This window comes from Nicotiana tomentosiformis, chromosome 7, assembly GCF_000390325.3.
Source record: "Nicotiana tomentosiformis chromosome 7, ASM39032v3, whole genome shotgun sequence".
NCBI lineage: Eukaryota > Viridiplantae > Streptophyta > Magnoliopsida > Solanales > Solanaceae > Nicotiana > Nicotiana tomentosiformis.
The window spans coordinates 100,988,032-100,995,075 of NC_090818.1; the positions used below are offsets into that span (position 1 = coordinate 100,988,032).

The 7,044-nt window shown below is 42.5% G+C and overlaps 2 protein-coding genes across 2 annotated transcripts; both read right to left on the reverse strand.

The window, feature by feature from the left end:
• Positions 1–2,425: 2,425 nt before the first annotated feature.
• LOC138896105 (uncharacterized) lies at positions 2,426–3,772 on the reverse strand. Its single transcript, XM_070180884.1, has 2 exons — positions 3,536–3,772; positions 2,426–2,620 (listed from the first exon to the last, which is right to left on the reverse strand). Exons 1-2 carry the CDS (start codon positions 3,770–3,772, stop codon positions 2,426–2,428), a joined length of 432 nt encoding a protein of 143 aa, XP_070036985.1.
• A 1,359-nt stretch (positions 3,773–5,131) lies between these two features.
• LOC138896106 (uncharacterized) lies at positions 5,132–6,746 on the reverse strand. The gene is made up of 3 exons (XM_070180885.1): positions 6,369–6,746; positions 5,647–6,215; positions 5,132–5,444 (listed from the first exon to the last, which is right to left on the reverse strand). Exons 1-3 carry the CDS (start codon positions 6,744–6,746, stop codon positions 5,132–5,134), a joined length of 1,260 nt encoding a protein of 419 aa, XP_070036986.1.
• Positions 6,747–7,044: the final 298 nt, after the last annotated feature.

The window sequence follows — 7,044 nt, forward strand, 5'->3', positions numbered from 1 at the left end:
CATTGTCCCTAATGCTTAGCAAAATAAGAGTAAAAGAGGAAAGAGTGAAGAAAACTCCTTATGGCTCCTTGGACATCTCTGTGTCCCCAGCAGTGTCATCGCCCTCAGGATGCCAACTGAATCTCATCATCCTTAACTCTAGGTGTGGTTGGGTTGGCGAACATCTGACACACGGCCTCAGCAGTGTCGGCAGCAAGGTCTGGCTCTTTAGACTGTCCAGCTGGTGCCACCGGTGCAGATAGTGCTATAGGATCTAGGACTGAATGGTGTGGGTCAAGCATCATGTCAAAGGGGAGATCTTAGGCTGTAGCAAGCCCGGTCACTTGTCTCCGGAGTTTTCCACTGACTTCTTGTTGGCCTAGGATTTTCTCATCTTCTTGACTTCTTTTCCCAATTCTTCAATCACCGACCCATGTTGTACCAAAGTGTCCATAATAGTCTTCTGGTTCTCCAGAATTTTCTTCAATGTCTCCTCAAGGTCAGAAAGAACTTGTGATGCATGTGAGGTGGACTGCACTGCAACAGTACTGGACAAGTCAGACAACTTTAGAGTGGTTGTGTGCATCCAGTTGTTAGGACTAGAAGTGTTCGTCGGTCGGTACGGTATTTAGATATTTTGATTCGGTATTTTTGGTATTAGATTTATTAAAATGTTATACAAATACCGTACCTAATTAAATTTGGTATGCTTCGATTTTTCTCTTTTCGATTTATTCGGTTCGGTAGTTGCGGTTTATTCGGTTTGAATATTAACTAGTGCATAGAGTCATAGACGGTAATATTCTTAATTAAAGTACTCAAAAGTACAAAACTAAAAATGATTGTTGACAAAAGTTTTGTCTAAAACCAACAAATATCAACCCAGAGAGAGAAAACTGTACATAAAGGAATAAATTTGATCAATAGAAATGTCTTGTTACTTGCTTAGAGTTAATTGATGAACTTGAAGAATAAAAAAAAGTAAAATTGTAGTTTTTTTATAATTATGTTATAATTAATAATATGTGTATTGTGTAATATAATATATATTTTGGTACGGTATCGGTATTTCGGTATTTCATTTTAAAATACCAAATACCATACCTAATACCCTTTTTTTTTAAAACTTAAACCAAATACCATACCGAATTCCAAAATATTGAATACCAAATACTAAAATTTTCGGTTTCGGTACGGTAATTTATGCACAGCCCTAGTTGAGACTCACCAATGTCTAGGAGACTCAAAGTGTAGATAGTGGATGAGGAGGCACGGGCACTGGCTTCAAAGCCGAGGTGGGAGTTGTGGTAGGAGCTACAGTAGAGGCTGTGGAGGAGGGTGGAGGCATTGTTGCGGCACTGGAGGAAGGCTCGGCTGAAGTGGATGGAACATCAACTGCCTCAGTAGCTACCATAGCTGGCTCATCAGACTAGCCTGCGGTGGTAGGAGGCTGAACTTTCTTCTTCGGATTGTTCGCATCCATCAGTGAGTACCAAGTAAAAGGATTCTTCAGTTTCACCTTTGTGTCATAATCCCTCGGCTCTACCTTTACATCCGTGAGATATTTTGTAATAGTGTTGGGATACGGGTAGGAAGAGTCATCTTGCCGAGAAATCATTGAGATGTTGCACGACATCATGACACCCATATTGATAGGGTACCCAGCCATAATAGAAGCAACCAAAATTGCCCGAGGAATCGGAAGGTGAGTCTCATTTTGGCTCGGGTCCAGTCTGCTGCAGACAAAGGTTTGCCACTCCTTCGCCTCGAAACTCAGAGTGCTCTGGTGGATAGGAACGCCAGTGGCAATACATGGTGGTGGTGGCCCTGGTGCTGCTAGAATATCTGCTAACCAAGGTCGGACTGCATCTCCTAGTGCACACTTCTCCAAATACTCCTTCGGCTCAACATCTTCGAAGCCCAAGTACGTGTAAAGTGTATGCTGATCAAACCTCACTTTGAGGTTACGCACTTTGGTCACCTTTGTCCCTTTTTTGATATGCACCACATTGGCGTAGAATTCCCGGACAAGGTACTCTTTGGCATCTACTACACTCTGAATGAACCACATCCACCCCTTGCGTTCCCTGAACTACCTCAAAATGGCTGGATTGTACCTCTCTAAATCTTTCAACAGAAACTGCCACTCAAGTGTTAGTGACCTCGCCGGCCACCATGTAAGAAAGATGGTGAAGGCATCCAAGCTAAAAAATCGGTCCTCCTAAACCTCTTTCTTCTTCGATCTTTCAAGACCGGTAGCTGTAGCATCTCCCCCTCTGCCATCATCAGGGATATCATGAACTGGAGTATCCTACGCCTCAGGGACTGGTATAGTCGATGGCTCAGAAGCCTGACTAGCACTCTTCAATCCTTCGAAAGTGCTATGAGATCAGGATGGCTTGTCCCTGAATTGGTATCTCCCTGGCGGCCTCGACTATATGATAGACTACTCCTGAACAGAGGCTGAGTTGCCCTCTGATGCTTCACTAGACGGGACATATGAGATCGTCTCAGAGAGATCTGCACCTCTCCCTCTACCGGTTGTAGCTTTTTTTGTAATTGTCTTTTGTTGGCCAAGGGGTAAGGAACTCTTGCCTCGGCCCCAAGAAGGTTCGTCGCGTCCTCTAGATCGAACCATTATCTGTATCAAGTAAAGGCGATTGTTAGTTGCAATTCAATGTTCAGACATACACAGAAGATATGCAAGTAAGCTATAAACTAGAAGACACATTGAGGGTACACAATTAGAACATGTTTATAGGGAAATGATCTATGGTCTGCATAATTTTTCTCGCGGCCGCAGAAGAGGACGTGCAGACCGAACAATTTTGTTGTGCGGACGTAAAAGTAAAGTGTGGTCCGCACAATTTCACTTGCGGCCACATCTCTGAAACCCAAAAGATGCCAACTCTCTGATGACAGAGAAATAGTTGATGTGCGGCCGCAACATGATTTTTGCGGTCCGTATAATTAGACATGCAGTCGCACATTGGATTCAAAAAGTATAGACTCTCTAATGACAGTAAAAATGCTATTTTGCGGTCCGCACAATTTTGTGCACGGACGTAGATTTCATGTTGCGGTCGCACATCGGCCTTTTCTCTGACAGACTAAACTTCAGAGAGTTGACATTTTCAACCTCTCATTTGTGCGGTCCGCAAGCTGATTGTGCGGCGCAATGTTCTTTTGCTACAACAACCAAAAATGTGTGGTCCTCACAAATCAAGTTAGAATAAAAACAACACCTAACTATAAAAGAAAAATGAAAAGAAACATGGGTTACCTCCCAAAAAGCGCCTGAGTTAACGTCGCGGCAAGACACAGAATACTATCAATTGAAATGAATGACCGCCACGATGTGGCTATCTCCAACTTTTCCCAAGTAGTGCTTCACCCGGTGACCATTGACTCAGAATACTTCATTATTTTTATTCTTCAAGTCCAATGCACCAAAAGGTGTCACATCTATAATTTCAAAAGGACCACTCCATTTACATTTTAGCTTCCAGGGAAACATCCTCAACCTTGAGTTAAACAACAATACAAGATCGCCTACCTTGAACTCTTTGTTCCAAATGTATTTGTCATGAAGATATTTCATCTTTTTTTTGTACAAGGACGGACTTGCATAAGCATGGTACCGGAACTCATCCAATTTATTCAAATGTGCAACCCTCAAGTTAGCGGCTACATCCCAATCAAGATTCAATTTCTTTAGAGCACACATGACCTTGTGCTCTAGTTCCACCAGAAGATGACAAGCTTTTTCGAACACCAACCGGTATGGCGACATTCTGATATGTGTTTTTTAAGTCGTTCGATAAGCCTATAATACATCATCAAGCTTCTTGGACCAATCCATCCGATTAACATTCACTATTTTGGACAAGATACTCTTTATCTCCTGATTGGAGACTTCCACTTGCCCACTAGCTTATGGGTGATAAAGGGTCATGATTTTGTGAGTAACACCATACTTGTTAAGCAAAGTGTCGAAAGCTTTGTTGCAAAAATATGACCCCATATCGCTTATAATAGCACGTAAGGTACCAAACCTTGTGAAAATATTCTTCTTCAAGAAAGCCACCATACTTCTCGCCTCGTTGTTGGGTAAAGCAACGGCCTCAACCTATTTGGACACATAATCAACCGCGACCAAGATGTAGGTGCTTCCACAAGAACTCACAAAAGGGCCCATGAAGTCAATACCCAACACATCGAAAATATCAATATCCAAAATGATTGTGAGAGGCATTTCATTCTTCTTTGAGATTTCACTGGCCCATTGACATTCATCACATCTCTTCACTAGCTCACTTGCATCCTTGTAAAGAGTGGGCCAAAAAAGCCGCAACTAAGCACTTTGGTCGTCGTTCTTGTTCCACTATGATGACCACCATATGGCGAAGAATGACAAGCCCCAAGAATTTCACCTTGATCTTCTTCCGGTACATATATTCTAATCACCCCATCCGTACAAATTCGGAAAAGGTATGATTCATCCCAATAATAATCTTGACAATCCCGTTTGAGCTTCTTCCTTTGGTTTGAAGAGAACTCATCTGGAATGATTCCACTCACAAAAACATTAGCTAGATCGGCGAACCATGGCACCTCTTTCATTGAAATAGCCAAGAGTTGCGCATCGGGAAAGGAGTCATTGATTTCAAGGCCATCATGCAGCCTCCCCTCCTCCTCCAAACGAGACAAGTGGTCCGCCACTTGGTTTTCACCCCCTTTTCTATCTTGGATGTCAATATCAAACTCTTGCAACAAAAGAACCTATCTCATAAACCGAACTTTGTAGTCCTTCTTGCTCATAAGATACCGAACCGCTGCATGATCCGTGTGAACAATGACTTTTGCACCCATCAAGAAGCAATAGAATGCACGGCCGGCCAATCTATCGAGCATTGGTCTAATAAAGGAAGTGGAAAGTGATCCTTTCTTGTGACTTTGTTGAGCTTGTGATAGTCCATATGCACCCACCATCAGGTCACCGTTCTTGTAGGAATCAACTCATTCTTGTCATTGGTGACCACCGTCATGCCCCCTTTCTTTGGGACACATTGAACCGGAGAAGTCTATGAACTATCGGAGATGGGGTAAATCACCCTGGCATTCAACCACTTGATAATCTCCTTTTGACAACTTATTGCATAGCCTCATTGAGTCTCCTTTTATGTTCAATAGATGGTTTGGCACCATCCTCCAACTTGATCTTGTGCATGCAAAAGGCGGGGCTTATCCCCCTAATATCCGCCAATGCCCACCCAATAGCCTTCTTCCTCTTTTGTAGCACCGCCAATGTGGAATCTACCTGAACGTTAGTCAAACAAGAGAAAAAAATAACTAGTAAAGTAGAACAATGGCCAAGAAATTCATACCGAAGATGTGTAGGCAATGGCTTCAACTCCAAAGTGGGAGGCTCTTCAATATAAGGAGGCTTTGTAGGAGGAGTTGTCCTATTTTCAAGATCCAAAGATAATTTTTAAGGTGCATAGTGTACGACACCATTCCTTGCAAAGAGTGCACACATTCCATGAAGCCATCCATCTCGTCATCATCAAATTTGAGCAAGATGGCCTCCAACATATCACCAACATTGATTGTAGCACCTGTATCATCAATAATAACATCGGTCACCAAGTCCACAAACGAACACACCTCATTGCTATTTGGTTGCTGCATGGAGTTGCAACCATTTTTTCATCACCAACCCAGAATGTAAGCTTTCCGACTTCAACATCACAACGAGCCTTCCCCGTAGCAAGGAAAGTTCTCCCAAGAATAATTGGCACTTCATAGTCAACCTCACAATCTAGAATGACAAAATTCACCGGAAGAATGAATTTATCAACACGAACCAAGACATCTTCAATCAATCCCAAAGGCCTCTTAATAGTACGATCGGCTATTTGCAATCTCATAGAGGTGGGTCTTGGTTTCCCAATCCCCAAAGTTTTGAAAACCGTATAGGGCATCAAATTGATACTTGTCCCAAGATCACAAACAACTTTAGCAAACTCGACACTTTCAATTGTACAAGGAATCTTGAAAGCACCGGGATCCTTCAACTTAGGAGCCATTGAATACACAGTTGTACTCACTTGATGAGTGACTTTGATAGTTTCAAAATTCATTGACCGCTTCTTTGTCACGAGATCCTTCATAAACATGGCATAACTGTGCATTTTTTCCAAAGCTTCAACTAATAGCACATTGATTGAGAGACTCTTTATCATTTGAATGAAATTTTTGAATTGATTCTCACCATTTTTCTTGGCAAGCCTTTGAGGGTATGGAGGTGGAGGCTTAGGCAATGGTGCCTTAGCCTTTTGCACTACCGGCTCTGGTATGTCAATAATGTGATCCCTAGATGGGTTCACCTCCTCTTGAGTCTCTCCCACACTATCATCAATATCAATCCGAACTTCATCATTAGGTTGCACCACATTATTTAGGATCTCTTCTTCTTGTACCAATTGCTCATCATCCACAAGTTTCCTTTGACTTGAGGTGGGTGCATTCCCACCTCTTCCGCTTCTTGTAGTAACAGTCATGGCATGCCCAATGTTGTTTTCACCCTTTGGGTTTACTACCGTGTCACTTGATAGTGCCCCATTAGGACGAGAATTTAGAGCTTGGGAGATTTTCCCCATTTGAACTTCTAGGTTGCGGATAGATGTGTTGTGTGAGGCAAGTTGGGCATCAGAATCGGCATTCTCTTCCATCATTTGTTTGAACATATTTTCAATACGCCCCATCTCGTTATTTAAAGAACTTGAACCATGGAAAGGATAAAGAGGGGGGTTGCTCGGTTGTTGATACATCGGGGGCCTTTGAAAATCCGACCCCCGGTTGCCTTGATTGTTGTTCCATCTGCCTTGATAGTTACCCCCCCCCTAATTTCCTTGATTATTTCTACTCCAATTTCCTTGATTGTTGTTGTTATGCCAATTCTCTTGATTGTTGTTTCCGCTCCAATTGCCTTGATTGTTTGGAAGTTGCCATTGTTGTTGGTTTTGGGCCTTGGAAGTTGTTTCTTTTCCCTTGAAAGTTATT

Bases quoted from the DNA above. Each gene is read 5' to 3' on its own strand.
- LOC138896105 (XM_070180884.1), bottom strand. From the start codon at position 3,772: ATGTCGCCATACCGGTTGGTGTTCGAAAAAGCTTGTCATCTTCTGGTG. The intron at 2,621-3,535 runs GTAGGCGATCTT...TACTTGATACAG, and splicing joins TTTGGAACAAAGAGTTCAAG to ATAATGGTTCGATCTAGAGG.
- LOC138896106 (XM_070180885.1), bottom strand. From the start codon at position 6,746: ATGGGGCGTATTGAAAATATGTTCAAACAAATGATGGAAGAGAATGCC. The intron at 6,216-6,368 runs GTGAACCCATCT...CAAATGATAAAG, and splicing joins TGGGAGAGACTCAAGAGGAG to AGTCTCTCAATCAATGTGCT. The intron at 5,445-5,646 runs GTGTGTTCGTTT...TCTTGAAAATAG, and splicing joins AGCAACCAAATAGCAATGAG to GACAACTCCTCCTACAAAGC.